Source organism: Mobula birostris, chromosome 7, assembly GCF_030028105.1.
Source record: "Mobula birostris isolate sMobBir1 chromosome 7, sMobBir1.hap1, whole genome shotgun sequence".
In the NCBI taxonomy this organism is placed as follows: domain Eukaryota; kingdom Metazoa; phylum Chordata; class Chondrichthyes; order Myliobatiformes; family Myliobatidae; genus Mobula; species Mobula birostris.
Window position 1 is genome coordinate 135,642,450 of NC_092376.1, and position 16,678 is coordinate 135,659,127.

At 41.3% G+C, this 16,678-nt stretch overlaps 1 protein-coding gene across 1 annotated transcript in view; it reads left to right on the forward strand.

Moving 5' to 3' along the window:
* Positions 1-16,678, forward strand: part of unc5a (unc-5 netrin receptor A) — a 337,030-nt gene that overhangs the window by 101,799 nt on the left and 218,553 nt on the right. Inside the window, exon 6 of the mRNA XM_072264606.1 lies at positions 10,511-10,654. Within this exon, the coding sequence (XP_072120707.1) occupies positions 10,511-10,654 (144 nt within the window). The remainder of the gene's footprint in view (positions 1-10,510; positions 10,655-16,678) is intronic.

A 16,678-nucleotide genomic window follows, 5' to 3' on the forward strand; every position in this document is an offset into this window, starting at 1 on the left:
TCACATGTCCCTTTGCAGCTCAGATTCTTGAATTTTCTCTCCATTTAGAGAAATTTTACTTCTTCTACCAAAGTGCATGATCAGACACTTTCCAACACTGTATTCCACCTACCACTTCTTTTCTCATTCTCCAAATCTGTTTTAAGGTCTTCTGTAGCCTCTGTTCTTCCTCAACACTACGTACCACTTCATCTGTCTTTGTATCGTCTGCAAACTTGGCCACAGAGCCATTAATTCCTTTATTCAAATCACTGACATATAATGTAAAAAGAAGTGATCCAAACACAGACCCCTGTGGAACACTACTAGATACCAACAGCCAACCAGAAAAGGTTCCCTTTATTCCCGCTCTTTTCCTCCCGCCAATCAGACAATGCTCTATCCATGCTGATATCTTTCTTTCATGGGCTCTTAACTTGTTAAGCAACCTCAAATGAAACTTTGTCAAAGGCTTTCTGAAAATTCAAGTACACAACATCTACTGATTCTCCTTTGCCTATCCTGCTTGTTATTTCCTTAACGAATTTCAACAAGTTTGTGAGGCAAGATTTTCCCTTAGGGAAGCCATGTTGACTTTGGCCTATTTTATCATGTGCCTCTAGTACCTTAAAAACACATCCTTAACAATTGGCTCCAATATCTTTCCAACCACTGAGGTCTGACTAACTGGCATGTGATTTCCTTTGCTCTGCCTTTCTCCCTTTTTGAAGAGTGGAGTGACATTTGCAATTTTGCAGTCCTGTGGAACCTTGCCAGAATCCATTGATTCTTGAAAGATCATTACCTATGCCTGCACAGTCTCTTCAGCCACCTCTTTCAGAACACTAGGTATAGATCATCTGTTCCAGTTTCCCAAGCACCTTCTCCTACTTCACTCGCTTCTGCCTGCTGATACACTAATGCTCCCAACATACAGCTAGTGTCTTCCACAGTGAAGAATGATGCAAATACTTATGCAGTTTGTCCCCCATTTCCTAGTTTCCCATTGCTACTTCTCCAGCAGCATTTTCCAGTGGTCCAATATCTACTCTTGCCTCTCTTTTACACTTTATAATATCTGAAGAAACTTTTGGTATCCTATTTAATGTTATTGGCTAGCTTTCCTTTGTATTCCATCTTTTCCTTCTTTATGTCTTTTTAGCTGCCTTCTGTTGGTATTTCAAAGCTTACCAATCCTCTAATTTCGCACTAATTTTGCTCTATTATATGTTCTCTCTGTCTTTTATGTTGGCTTTGACTTCGATTGTCAACTAAAGTTGCATCATCCTGCCTTTAGAACATTTCTTCTTCTTTGAATGTATCTATCCTGTGCCTTCTGAATTGCTCCCAGTAACTCCAGCCATTGCTACTCTGCCATAATCCCTACTAGTGTTCCCTTCCAATCAATTTTGGCCAGCTACTCTCTCTTGCTTCTATAATTGCCTTTATTCAATTCTAGTACTGGAGCATCTGACTTCAGCTTCCCCTCGAATTGTAGGTGAATTCTATCATATTGTGATCACTGCTCCTAAGCATTCATTTACCTTAAGCTCTCTAATCAATTCCAGTTCGTTGCACAACACTCAATCCAGAATAGCTGATCCCCTCTTAGGGTGAACCATGAACTGCTCTAAAAAGCCATTTCATAAGCATTCTACAAACTCACTCCCTGGGATCCATCACCAAATTAATTTTCCAATCTACCTTTATAGTTTCTTAGCTCAACCCACAATGACTCTACACCTTCTAATCCTATGTCACTTCTTTTTAATGATTTGATTTAATTTTTTTTTTACCAACAGAGCCACACCATCCCTTCTGCCTACCTACCTGTCCTTATGATACAATGTGTATCCTTGGACATTAAGCTCCCAGCTATAATCTTCTTTCAGCCATGATCCAGGGATGCCCACAATATCATACATGCCAATCTGTAACTGTGATGCAAGTTCATCTACCATATTTCATATAAAGCATGCCTTCAAATATAACACCTTGAAGGAATTGTCTGCCTCAAGGTCTTCTAGAAGGGGAGTGTTAGCTTCTTTGATTCAATTATTTTATCACTGAAGGGATCTTAACATCTGGATATTAAACCAGATCCCAAATAGAAGGAAATGTAAAAACATCATTTTACTCATGAATAGGACACAACAAAGACCAGGATGGGAATGTCCTGACTAAAAATGTTACTGATATTTCAAGTAATCCCATAGGAAGTGAGGTTTGAGAAGTGCCCAAAGCAGTGTTTTTGGCACATGCCTTTCATCTGACCTTATGCCTTTGGTGTGATGGTCACCCTTGAAAGTTATTGGAACTTCCTATGGTGGGAACAATGACACTCTTTTATGCAATGAATATTGATGTCAAAACATGATATAAATCAAGGGTCCCCAACCTTTTTTGCACCGTGGATTGGCCGCCGACTGGGGGAGGGGGGGTGTTAATCATGACCGGAATATAAGTGCCGCCCTGGCACATGAATGTCGGCCCAGATCAGAGACAACGCAATCGGCAATCGCCTCTGATCTGGGCTGACATTTACGTGCTGGGTGGCACCTAATTGATTAGCTTATTTATTTCGGCTTTTTTCTTAAAGATGTGCTGGGTGCATTCCAGCTACCGCTGCACCGCTGCATTCTTCACGGCAATGTATCAGTCTGCAGCCTGGAGGTTGGGGACCACTGAATTATAAGTCACTTATAAGTCAATAGCAACATAACATTTTAAGTAACGTTTGGATATTAAGCACACAGCGCATATTTTCCTCATATGAACATATAAAATCATTGTAACACCCCAATATCGCTGAATCAGTGGGAGCCCTGGGCTTGTTTTCCTGCAACAAGACGGTCCTATCGAGGGATGATGGGAGACAGCGATACTAGAAGGGGGTTCCTTATGTCCAGTCTATTCCGCAATTTAGTTTTCGTTGCATCCATTGCAGAAAACTCTGCTTCGCAGCGATATGATGTTGCAAATGGAAGCAACGTTTTCAGTGCTTTCGTGGCTATCTCAGGATATTCAGCCTTGACTTTGATCCAGAATGCTGGCAGAGATGTTATGTCAAACATACTTTTCACCCACCGGCATTTGCAAGCTCGAGGAGTTGATCCTTTTCCTGCGCTGACATGGATGATTCACCAGGGACATTCACAAATGGGTCACGGACCCGTTCCTTTGCACGTCTTGGGTCATTTGCATCTTGGGTCACTGATGACCTCACGTGCATTCATATTCAACAGTGGGCGTGACAGGGAATGAGGAAAGGTGCAGCTGACTCATATCGTTTCATATTGCCAGATCATATCTTTTCCTCGCGGGCCGGTAGCGCATGCTTTGCGGCCCGGTACTGATCTGCGGCCCGGTGGTTGAGGACCACTGATATAAATGATCCAACTGTGCTGCTATGACATGATAAGCATCCTTCTCGAATCATGACCAAAGGAAATTTGAAACCTGCAAGTCATTCCAAATCTGGAGAAATGTCTGATGATGCAAGCTGTGGTGGGAAATTCTTTCAAACACTGACATTCTCCAATTCCAAACTGCAAGGGAAGAAAAGCCACACTTAACCTAATAATTACATTTCATGAAACTAAATCTTCCAGTTTTCATACTTGTTACTTTTCTTTGTAAGTACATGTAATGTCGCAATGTATTAATTGGAAAAAGTTGTGTCAAAACAATCACACTTTAAACTTCGCTTCAGGAATTTGTCATAATCTGCAGAATGGTGAGGTTTTGTAGGTATACGTGGAATTTTGTGGGCGTTGCACTAAGTGTGATTGATGCCTCTATGAATCTTTATTATGATGCTTTGGTTTTCATTGCACTGTTTTGAAAGTTTCTAATTAGTGATAAAGTGAGCATGTCGTTCCAATATGTGAAGCAGAACTGTGTTTAGCTTACAAGATACATCAAAATGAATTTACTATAGATATTGAAAGGGTGAATTTGTGTAAATTGTTTAGAATGTTTTCACTTTTTAACCAATGGATTGGCATTCATACTCCTCCCTTTTAGCTGGATCAGTTTCCTTCTGTTGTGTAATCAATAAAATGAGACTCATGCACCCTGTGAATATATCACTAACATGCTCAAACTTCCTCCCGGGATCCTTGACATCCACATAAAATGGGTTATTGTGCAGTCTTTTCTTCATTGTTCAAGGAATTTTTATGAGGACTTTGCTGGGGATTGAAGACCTGAGTTATAGGGAAAGGTTGAATAGGATAGGACTTTATTCCTGGAGTGAAGAAGATTGACGGGAGCTTTGATAGAGGTGTCCAAAATTATGAGGGGTATAGGTAGGGTAAATGCAAGCAGGCTGGGTGAGACTAGAACTAGTGTTGGTGGGTTAAGGATGAAAGAAGAATTGTTAAAGGGGAACATCAGGGTGGAACTTCCTCAGCTAGAGTGTGGTGAGTGTGGGGAACAAGCTCCCAGCAGAAGTGATGGGTGCGGTTAGAATTTCAACATTTAAGAGAACTTTGGATGGCTGCATGAATGAGAGGGGTATGGAGAGCTATGTTCTGGGTGCAGGTCGATGGGACTAAGTAGAATAATAGTTCAGCACAGACTAGATAGGCTGAAAAGCCTGTTCTGTGCTGTGATGTTCAATAACTCTTTGACTTTGTTACTTCCCTAGATACCTGTAGTAGATGCTCTAGTGATTATATGTACAATCAATATTTTTTTCTAGGTTCTCTCAAGGCTGTGATAGCACAGTTTTTTAATGGTTTCTCTGCAGAGGCTGAACTCTATTGCAATGGGCGTTGCAGACGTAGTGGTGCCATCCAACAGCTCTGGCAATTTTCCTGTGCTTCTGTACGTCATGTTCTGCCAAGTCAAGTGTCAAGGCAGCACTTTCTGACTGTTTAAATTGCACTTTCCTTAGATTCTTATTTTGTAGTTCTGTTTCATTGAATGTAATTGGCTATTCACATCCAAAATACATGAAGTTTAAAATGTTGTATGTTGTCTACTTCTGAAATAGCCCTGGAGGTAATGAAGATGAAAATAACAATGAATGGCCATCCCTGTAATACTTCAAACTGGAATGGGGACTATATCCATAAGAAAGCATTGCTTCCAGGTTTTGTGTGAAGAAAGCAGACTCTGAGGTGCTTTCGAAACATTCAGACTTATTGAATTAATGCATTGCAACATGACATCACATCATGACTTTGATTCGAAAACTTTCATAAGTATAAGAAAGTTTTCAGGTGTGTGCTATACTCAAAAAGATGATTGGAGGAAAATATGTGGGGGACGTGAAAAGTAGGCTTTTTATACCAAGTGGTGGGTGCATGGAACACACTGCCAGTTTGGGTAATAGAGGCAGATAAATTCGGATCATTTAAGAGACTGTTAGATAGGCACACGGATGATAGAAGAATGGAAGACTATGTAGGAGGAAAGGATTAGATTGATTTTAAAGTAGGTTAAAAAGTCAGCAAAACATTGTGTGCCAAAGGGTCTACACTACACTACGTTCAAATTTTCTGTTTTTTTTTAATTAACAATTTAACAGAATGACTATTAGATATTGTGGAGCGAGGCTATGCTCTTTGACAGAGCCAACAGACAATTGTATTGTTTTAAAGATATTCTTTATACTATGGAGAATATTGACAGAGGAACTAAAACTCATAGAAGCAAAATCATTGTTCACACTGTTGCAATTTATAGTTGTGCAGCTATATTAATTATGATGCTTAAGTACATCTTAAGAAATAAAATTAATTTTCTTTAGCTTAATTGTGCATTGAAATGTGCCATTTACTTTTAATTTTACTTATCTGTGAACATACAAAATGCGAAAATTACATTTTTATTAACATGACTTATTTATAGATCATGGAGTTGGGCATATTTTTTGATTTGTCCACTTAGCCAGATACATTTAATTGTTTTTCTGTCACTGGGCAATGTTCTACTATTTGGTTCTTCATCAACTGGTAATACAAAATTTAAATAAGCAAGCTGAAACAGATATTCTTACTGATACTGGAATTTACCATTGTTTCTTTCAAAATTTTTCATAAATATGCAATATCCGAAAACTATATTGCATCAACTTCTATTGGTCATGAAATCACTACTACTGAAAAAGATGAGTAGCTTTCAGGATGGAACATCACCAGTTGAATGATTCCCTACAGGTCTGTTATAATTTCATCTCTAAGTTTACCACCTTACTTTCATATCCCCCGGATAATAAATCAAAACGAACTACCCAGAGCTATCATAAAAGCATCATTTTTATAAAGAAAGCCCATCATAAAATTTTTGGAGAAACTCAGATTGAGTAATAAATGTGGTCTTCCCAATTTATTTGAAATCTGTGGGCAAAGTTTCTGGCATATAAAGCTGATGAGACCATAAAACATCGGAGCAGAATTTGGCCATTCGACCCATCGATTCTGCTCCACTATTTGATCATGGCTGATCCATATCCGTCTCAACCCCATTCTCCTGCCTTGTCCCCATTACCACTCATGCTCTGACTTATCAAGAATCTATCAACCACTGCCTTTAAAACACTCAATAATCTGGCCTCTACAGCCACCTGTGGTAGTGAATTACACAGAGTCACCACCCTACGGCTAAAGAAATGCCTCCTTACCTCCACTCTAAATGGACATCCCTCTATTCTGAGGATGTGCCCTCAGGTCCTAGACTCCCCCACTATAAGAAACATCTTCACCATATCAACTCTACCTTGGCTTTTCAACATTCTTCAAAATTCCAGCAAGTACAGGCCCAGAGCCATCAAGCACTCCTCATATGATAAGCCTTTCAATCCCTGAAATATTTTTATGAACCTCTTTTGAATCCTCTCCAATGTCAGCACATTCTTTCTTAGATAAGGGGCTCAAAACTGCTCAAGATACTCAAAGTGAGGCCTTGCCAGTGCCTTATATGACTCAGCATTACATCCTTGATTTTATATTCTAGTCCTCTCAAAATGAATGAATGCTATCATTGCATTTGCCTTCTTCACCACTGACTCGAACTGTAAGTTAACCTTTAGGGAATCCTGAATTAGGATTCCCAAGTCCGTTTGCACTTTAGATTTTTGAATTTTCTCCCTATTTAGAAAATATTCTACGCTTTTATTCCTTTTATCAAAGTGCACCGCTGTACACTTCCTGATACTGTATTCCATCTGCCATTTCTTTGCCCATTCTCCTACTCTGTCCTTCTGCAGCCTTCCTACTTCCTCTGCACTACCTGCCCTTCCACCTATCTTCGTATTAGCCCAAAACATTGACATACAATGTAGAAAGATGTGGTTGCAATACTGACCCCTGCAAAGCATCAGAAAAGGCTCCTTTTATTCCCTCTGTTTGTTTCCTGCCAATGAGAAAGTGCCTTAACCATGCTAGTATCTTTCTTGCAATACCATGGTTTCTTATATTGCAAAGCAGCCTCAGGTTTGGCACCTTGCCAAATACCTTTTGAAAATCCAAGTACACTACATCCACCGATTCTCCTTTGTCTATCCTGCTTGTTATTTCCTTAAGGGAAACCATGCTGACTTTGCCCGTTTTATTGTGTGTCTCCAAGTACCCCAAAACCTCAGCCTCAACAATCAACTCCAACATTTTCCCAACCATTGAGGTCAGGCTAACTGGCCTATAATTTCCTTTGTTCTGCCTCCCTCCCTTCATGAACAGTAGAATGACTTCTGCAATTTTCCAGTCTTTCGGAACCATGCCAGGATCTAGTAATTCTTGAAAAATCATTACTAATGCCTTCAAAATTGCTTCGGCTACCTTGCTCAGAACCCTCTGGTGTAGTGTATCTGATCCAGGTGACTTAACCACCTGCAGACCATTCAGCATGCCAAGCACCTTCCCTGTAGTAATGGAAACTTCACCCATTTCTGCCCCTGATACTCTCAAACTTCCAGCATATAGCTAGTGTCTTCCACAATGAAGACTAATGCAAAATACTTATTCAGTTCATCCGTAATTTGCTTGTCCCACATTACTATCCCTCCAGTGTCATTTTCCAGCAGTCCAGTATGTACTCTTTCCTCTTTTTTACTCTTTTTATATCTGAAAAATCTATTGGTATCCCCTTTGATATTATTGGTTAGCTTACCTTCATATTGTGTTGGCGTGTGGCCAAGTGGTTAAGGTGTTAGTCTAGTGATCTGAAGGTTGCTAGTTCGAGCCTCAGCTGAGGCAGCTTGTTGTGTCCTTGAGCAAGGCACTTAACCACACATTGCTCTGCGATGACACTGGTGCCAAACTGTATCGGCCCTAGTCCCCTTCCCTTGGACAACCTCGGTGGCGTAGAGAGGGGAGACTTGCAGCATGGGCAACTGCCGGTCTTCCATACAACCTTGCCCAGGCCTGTGCCCTGGAAATCTCATGAGACTAACAGATGCCTATATACCTTCATATTTCAACTTTTTGCTCCTTACAGCTTTTTTAGTTGCCTACTGTTGGTTTTTAAAAGCTCCCAATTCTCTAACTTCCTTCTAATTTTTGCTCTATTATATGCCTTCTCATTTGCTTCTTTGTTGGCTTTGACTTCGCTTGACAACCACAATTGTGCCATCCTGACTTTAGATTACTTCTTCTTTGGGATGTATCTGTCCTGCACCTTCTACTTGCTCCCAGAAACTCTGTTGTTGGTGCTCTGCCATCATCCTTACCTGTGTCCCCTTCCTATCAGTTTTGGCCAGTTCTTCTCTCATGCCTTTGTAATTCCCTTTACTCCACTGCAACACTGATACGTTTGACTTTAGCTTCTCCCTCAGGGTAAATTCTATCAAATTATGACCATTGTCTCCTAAGGGTTCCATTACCTTAAGCACCCTATTTAAATCCAGATTGTTACACAACACCCAATCCAGAATAGCTGATCCCTTAATGGGCTCAACCACAAGTTGCTCTACAAGCCATCTCATAGGCATTCTACAAATTCTCTCTCTTGGGATCCAAAATCAGCACCAACTTGATTTTCCCAATCTATCTGCATTTTGAAATCTCCCATGACTATCATAACATTGCTCTTTTCACATGACTTTTCTATCTCTCTTTCTTTTTAAATCTTTTTATTGAATTAGTACACAAAAGGTAAAACATATAGAAACTAATGCACTGTTGCGATATAAATGTACAAGAGATATTAATACATAAAAAAGTACAAACAGTGCAAATTAGTTATAAAATGACTTTTCTATCGCTCATTATACTTCATAGTCCAAATGCTGGCTACTGTTCAGAAGCCTGTATATAAAACCCATTAGCGTCTTTTTAACCTTGTGGTTCTGTAACTCTACCCACAACGATTCTACATCTTCCGATCCTATTTCACCTCTGTCACTTGATTTCAACAGAGCCACAGCAACCCCTCTGCCTACCTGCCTCTCCCTTCAATACAATGTGTATACTTGGATGTTAAGCTCCCAACTATGATCTTTTTTCAGCCATGACCCAGTGATGTCCACATCATGATACCTACAAGTCCCTAACTGTGCTACAAGAACCTTATTGCATATACTACATGTATTTAAATGTAACACCTTGAGTCCTGTATTTGTCACCATTTTGATTTTGTCCTCCTTTTACACTGCAAGTCATTCCACTTACCGTAATTTTGCCCTATCATCTACTGATCTTTCCTCACAGTCTCACTACACACTGCCTCTGTTTGCGCAGTATACCAAATGCCCCATCACTCAGTTTTGCATCCCTCTGCCAAATTAGTTTAAACCCTCCTGTACGGCTCTAGCAAACAAAGATATTGGTCCCCCTCGGGTTCAGGTATAACCCTTCCCTTTTGTACAGGTCGTGCCTTCCCCAGAAGAGGTTCCAATGATCCATAAATCTGAACCCTTGCTCCCTGCACCAGTTCCTCAGCCACGTATTCACCTGCCAAATCATTCTATTCTTATCGTCACTCGTGCGTAGCTCAGGCAGCAATCCAAAGATTACTACCTGGAGATTCTGCTTTTCAACTTTCTACCGAGCTTCCTAATTTCTCTCTTCAGGACCTCCTCACCTTGTCTACCCCTGTCATCAGTGCCAAAAGGGACCAAGTATTCTAGCTGCTCACCCTCCCCCTTTATAATGCCTTTGATACTATCCAAGACACCCCTGACCCGGGCACCAGAGAGGCAACATATCATCCAGGTGTCTCTATCGTGTGCACAGAATCTCATGTCTACTCCTCCAACCGTGAATCCCCTATCACGATTGCAGTCCTCTTCTTCCCGCCTTCCTTTCTGAGCCACAGCATCATACTCAGTGCCAGGGACCCAATCGCTGCAGTTCCCTGCTGGTAGTTTGTTCCTCTCCCCGCCACTTCCAAAATTGGTGTACTTAATATTGAGGGAAGCACCCCACAGGAGATGTAAACTTAATTCAAAAGTCTCTGCTTGAAGGGGAGTGTGATAATTGCAGCCAAAAATATGCTTAAACTGTTATTGTGGCTTGTGTGGTTCAAGGTAAGGAACATTGTGACTGATGCCTTCAAGCTTTGCTGATAAAATTGTTGTTACTTACAGGACTTGTGGTACTACAGGTTAGAACTGATATTTCACGTCAGCAAGTAGAGAAGATGTTTGGTTTAGAAGAATATTGGTGCCAGTGTGTGGCATGGAGCACCTCAGGCACCACTAAAAGTCAAAAGGCTTTTGTCCGCATTGCATGTGAGTATCTAAACTTTCCCACAGGTGTAACTTTCATGTCAATGTTTGTTAAGATTGCTAAAATTTGTAACTGTACTTTTGAAAAGTTATCTACATGGTTCACTTGTTTGCCTTTTTGGCCATGATAGAAAAGTGTTGAATTAATTAACAAAAAACATCATCACTGTGGTAATAATGTTTACATTACTAGTCAGCCAAACTTAATCTTGATGGGGAGAAGCAATTCTGAAGCAGCTAAGCACCAGAGTCTTAACTAATATTTAGCACATTCTTTCTCGAAACATTATTGAAATGATTTGGTTTTGGAGTTGGATGTTAGCTACCATAGGTCTAGATAATTTTTTATAAATTCGTTTGTGAAGTACTTGAAATTTTCCTAGCATATAATAAAATGCTATTTAAGTGGAAATTGTATTTTGATTTTTTTTTAAGAAGCATTTTCAAAAGTGTGAAATAAATCAGTACAAATGTTATGGGAGCTTTCATTTAAGGCCACTATCTCGGCCAAAGCAATGTGTGTGTCCTTGAGCAAGGCACTTAACCACACAATGCTCCAGTCTTCCCAGCTGAGAATGGGTACCGGCAAAAAAAAAACTGGCATCCTATCCGGAGGCGGGAGGGGCGGATTCTCGTACTCTCAGTCGCTTCACGCCACAGAAACCGGCATAAGCACCGGCCTGATGGGCCACAAGGCTCATGACAGACTTTAACCTTAATAATAGTTCCTATGGCTATAAGTGAACTGAAGGATTGTACTTCTCTTCCAAATTTGTTCTGCTTGTTAACCCATCCCAGTTCATTCCCGTCTATGTGCAATTTCCTTTAGTATAAATCACTTTAGAACAAGGCAAACAGCTTATCTCTACAGAATCTGCAGATTTACTTGCCACGAGTATTAGTTTTAGTTTGCTCAGAAGTAGATATGGCCATATCCATGAAGGATTAATTGAAGGATCGGTTTGCAGAGAACTCCCAAGCTCCTTGCTGAGAAGTCTTATTTTTCTGGTTGACAGGTTCTTCCATTGTGCATAGAGTCCAACATTTCTTTAAACAACTAAGATCAAGACAACTCCCTCTTTCAAATGTCTAGATTAAAATTGCAATGTTACAAATTTATTATTAAAGATACATCCCATACTCTTAACATTTTAGATCATAAAGTAAGATTTATATTATTTTCTAAACATGCTTCAAGCATACAGGGTATATATTGGCTAAATAGACTCAGTTATGTTCAGTATACAATATATTTTACCTTTATGCTTTGAATAAATTTAACACATGTAAGAAAACATTATTCAAGATCCTGCATGCAAAATAATATTTGGACACTTCTTTCTACAGCTTTATTTTTGTCATAAAATGTCCACCTTCATATTTCATCGAAAAATTGAATACTAATCATATATTTTACAAATACAATCTATTTGGCCTGTTGATTTTATTTGTCAATTGAAGCTTTCTACTGTAATGCATAGGCAATCCAGCACCTATAATGGGACCATCCTCGTCGTTCTGTGTGGAAAATGTTGCTGTGGAGGTTTTCTACTCTTGTGGGATAACGTCTTTCCTGAGAAAGGTGGGGGCGGGTGGTTCACTCTGCTTGACAGGCGAGACCTATGGCTGTTAAAAAAATCTCAGGTGCTGGGGCCTGCTCCGTGGTTGTTGTAGGATCGACTCTGAGACTGCAGGAGGTGGTTCTGCCAACTATGGCCACCTTTATTCTCTAACAATTAACTCTGCTCTCCTCAGCTGATCCATGTGTTGTTTCCTGATAACAACAAATGCAATTCCCACTGTGTAGGAGGGTGGTCCAGTTCTGTCCTTAACCTTTCCAAGAACCTATTTTTGATCATCACTGTAGTGCCTCACCAGGACTACTTGTCCATGAGTGAAATATAGAACTCCTTGTATGAGGAGCCCTCAGCTTGTCTCAGCTGTTTGTTGTGCATACTCCTTCTGAGATTAGGGCTGAGGAGATCCAGGTGTGAGCGGAAGAGACAACCCAGGAACAGCATAGCTGACGAGTTGTTGATTGTGGAGTGTGCTGCATGGAGATATACAAAGAGAGAATTGGCAAGCTTCTGATTCAGTGTAGAGTGTTCTGCCGATATTGCACACAGTGCATTCTTTATACTGTGGACAAATCTTTCTGCCAAGCCACTTCTAATTGGGCGGTGCAGTGCAGGTGTAATTTGTCTTATTCTATTCATTTCGAAGAATAACTGAAACTGTTTCACAACAGACTATGGTCCATTGTCACAGACTAAGTGCTCAGGAACACCAGTCCTAGAGAAGAGGCTTCTCAATACATCAACAGTGTGAGAGACTGTAGTGAAGGCTATTGTGAACACTTCTGGCCAGCGTGTAGCTGCATCCACTTCTGCTAAGGAATTTGTGCCCATGAATTGTCTGGCAAAATCCACATGAATCCTTTGCCAGGGCAATGCAGGCCATTCCCAGGGATGGAGAGGTGCTGTGCATGACATCTTCTGGATGTATTGCCATCCCAGAGTGCATGGCAAGGCTGCTTGATCTGCTGATCTACCTCAGGTCGCCAGACAAAGCTTCAAGACAATGCCTTCATTTTGACTGTGCCTAGATAACCAACATATAGCTCCTCCAACACTTTAGATCTCAGCTTGGAATGTACAACTCTCAATCACCACATAAGGAATTCCGCAGTGAGGGCAAGTTTGTCCTGGAACTGGGAAAAATGGGGGAACTGGAATTTCTGCTTCATATTCCAAACATTTTGGGTTGCCGTGTAGACCTGAGACAGTGTGGGGTCTACTCTGCTTTTCCTTTCAATCATCCCTGCTGTAATAGCAAGACTATTGATTTCCATTAGGAAGAAAATGTTCAGAGGAGTGTCCTCTTTTGCAAATTTTCTGGTACTTCCTTTTCCAATAATAAATGGGACAATCCATCAGCATTTGCATGATTAAATGTCCTTTTGAATCTGGACTTGTAATTGTGTCCTCTAAGAAACAGAACCTAGCTAGGAATTTGTGCTGCTGTTGTTGGTACAACACACTTCAATGGATTGAAAATGGACAAAAGTGGTTGATAATTAGTAATGAGGGTAAATTCTGTCCCACACAGATACTAGTTAAAACATTTTACATGACAAACAAGACTCAAAGCCTCTCTGTCAACTTGTCTATATTTTTTTCTGCGGCGATAAAGGGACATGATGCAAATGCTATCACTTCCATCACTCACAACATATAACATGACTGAACCTGTATCACAGGCACCACAGGCATGCTTCACTGGATAATGTGGATCATAATTTGTGAGTACAGTGATGTCACCATTCTTTTTGCTCTTTGAAAAACTGCTTTGTCCACTTCCATTTCTTCCAGATCTGTAGGAGTGAGTTCAAGGGGTGGAACATAGTAGCCAGGTTTGACAGGAAATTGTTACAGTATTTGACAAATCCTAAAAGGGACCACAACTGTGATACGTCCTTTGGCCCTGGGGCATCCACCACTGCTTGAATTTTTCTCAGCACACTTGTGTAAACTTGTGCATCAATGGTATGACCACAGCAAGTGATGCTTGGTTTAAAGAATTTGCACTCGTCATGTCATACTCCGAGCCCATAATCTTCTAAGATTTTTTAAATAGATGTTCCTTGTAATCCTTAATAAAGGCATCCCTTAGTCTTGCAAGACCATGGATCTGCACCTGGAAAGTCTTCACCTGGACAAGGTTGTATGGAAGACAGGCAGTTACAGGCCTGGGCAAGGTTGTATAGAAGACAGGCAGTTGCCCATGCTGCAAGTCTTCCCTCTCCACGACACTGATGTTGTCCAAGGGAAGGGCATTAGGACCCATACAGCTTGGCACCAGTGTCGTCGCAGAGCACTGTATGATTAAGTGCCTTGCTCAAAGACACAACACATTGCCTCGGCTGGGGTTCGAACTCACGACTTTCAGATTGCTAGTCGAATGCCTTAACTACTTGGCCACGTGCCCACACAGATGTTCCTTGTAATCCTTATTGGTAACAACAATGTCATCTAGGTAACACTGACTGCCTGGGCAGCCTTACAGCATCTGGTCCATAGCTTTCTGCCAGAGTGCAGATGTAGATGCTACTCCAAAAGTAGGCCTATTTTAGCAATAAAGCCCTTTGTGAATGCTTATGTTGAGAAACCCTTGGACTCTTCCATCTCTATCTGTAGGTGGTGTTGGTTGTCTGTCATGTCCAACAATGATAGGAAACCTGGATGGGAGCATTTTTAAGATGGAAAGGCTGTTGCACTTGGCAGTTTCACTCTCTTGACCTTAGAAGTCCAAATCTTTCTGTACGAACAAACATCACAAACTGGGATCTTCATGTGCCTAGTCCACTGGACCTTACTTTGCATACTGGGACAAGCATGATACTAACTCATTGGGTATGATGCCCCTGGCTACCTATGTATAGGCAGGCCTCATCTAAGTACACTTTGCTGAAATGTTTCCCTCCAGAATGGTTTGCAAAGATACCTTCTATCCTGGGTCGAGGGTATTGATATACTTTCAATGGTTGTTCGTCCATCGTTGACGTCAATGAGGACCTCGACACCATTATGATGGTGTTGAGACTAGCGCGTGATTTGGATTTAAGTGAGGGAGAGTTGCACAGTGTCAGCCTCACTCTCTCTTCCCAATTCCCATCTGGATCTAGTGGCAAGACAGAGTCTAGATGGCTGGAGATGGGACTAGGTGCAGCAGATGACCAGGACGTCTTCTGTGTCTTGTCCTGCTCTACACGTTCCACAACGCTTGCAGAGACCACCTTCTTGACCGTTGGGCCTTCCATAGGTCTCGTCCGCTCAATCCGCCGGAGTCTGTCTTCACATGCTGGGATAGGCAACTCCCTATCACACCGAGGGTTTGAGACCCGTCGGCTACCCTCACCTGGTTTAGCTGGCTTGTCGAAGCCGTTGCCCGGGGTGTGGCCGCTGTCGAATGCAAACAGCTACGGGGAGCCACAGGTGAGAGCTGAGTGCTAAGTGGGGACCAAAGGTGGACTAACCGCCCTGAAAAGGACGCGACATGTCCCCCACCAGAGGTGCTACCCCTCCCTGACACCCCATACACCCCAATACTTTCAATACTGGGTTGATGATGACCTTAAAGTCACCACAGATCCTGACAGATCCATCCTTCTTGGTTGCTATGAACACTGGTTTTGTCAATGGGCTCCACTCAACCTCAGAAAGAATTCCTTCAGCCTCCATGTGATCTAGTTCACTTGTTACTTTATTACGAATGATATAAGGAATCAAACAGGTTTGTAAAACTTGGGTGTGGTGTTTTTATTTGACATGATCTTACCCTTGATATGTTTGAGTTTTGTAATGCCATCCTTGAACACTGCTGTGGCATTATCTACTGCCTTTCTTAATTCACTTTCAGTTGACTCTGTTGCAGGGGGTGTGGCATTCAAATGGAGGATGCATCTCTAATCAAGCTGTAGTTGTTTTATTTCACTGTTCAAACTCATTTTCTGGAATGACGGAAAACACCTGAGCCAGTGTACAATTCCAGTTTAATTAATTTGCTGTTCACTTCTAGTGCAAGCCTTATTGCTTGTCTAGAGAGATAGATAGATGCCTTATTGATCCCAAAGGAAATTGCAGTGTCATGGTAGCATTACAAGTGCACAGATATATGAATATTAGAGTAAAAGTAAGAAAGAATAAAGAATAAGTTACTTCAAACAGTCTATCAGGAGGGGGCCATAACTTCCCCAGCTATTGGTTGACTCATTATAGAGCCTAGTGGCCGAGGGTAAGAAAGACCTCATATAGCGCTCTTGGGAGCAGCACAGTTGTCTCCGTCTATTCCTAAAAGTATTCTTCTATTCAGCCAAGGTGTCATGTAGAGCAGTGGTCCCCAACCTCCGGGCCGCAGACCGATACCGGGCCATGAAGCATGCAGGGGTGCAGCAGTAGCTGGAGCGCACCCAGCACATCTTTACGAAAAAAGCCTAAATAAACAAGTTAATTAATTAGGTGCCGCCGG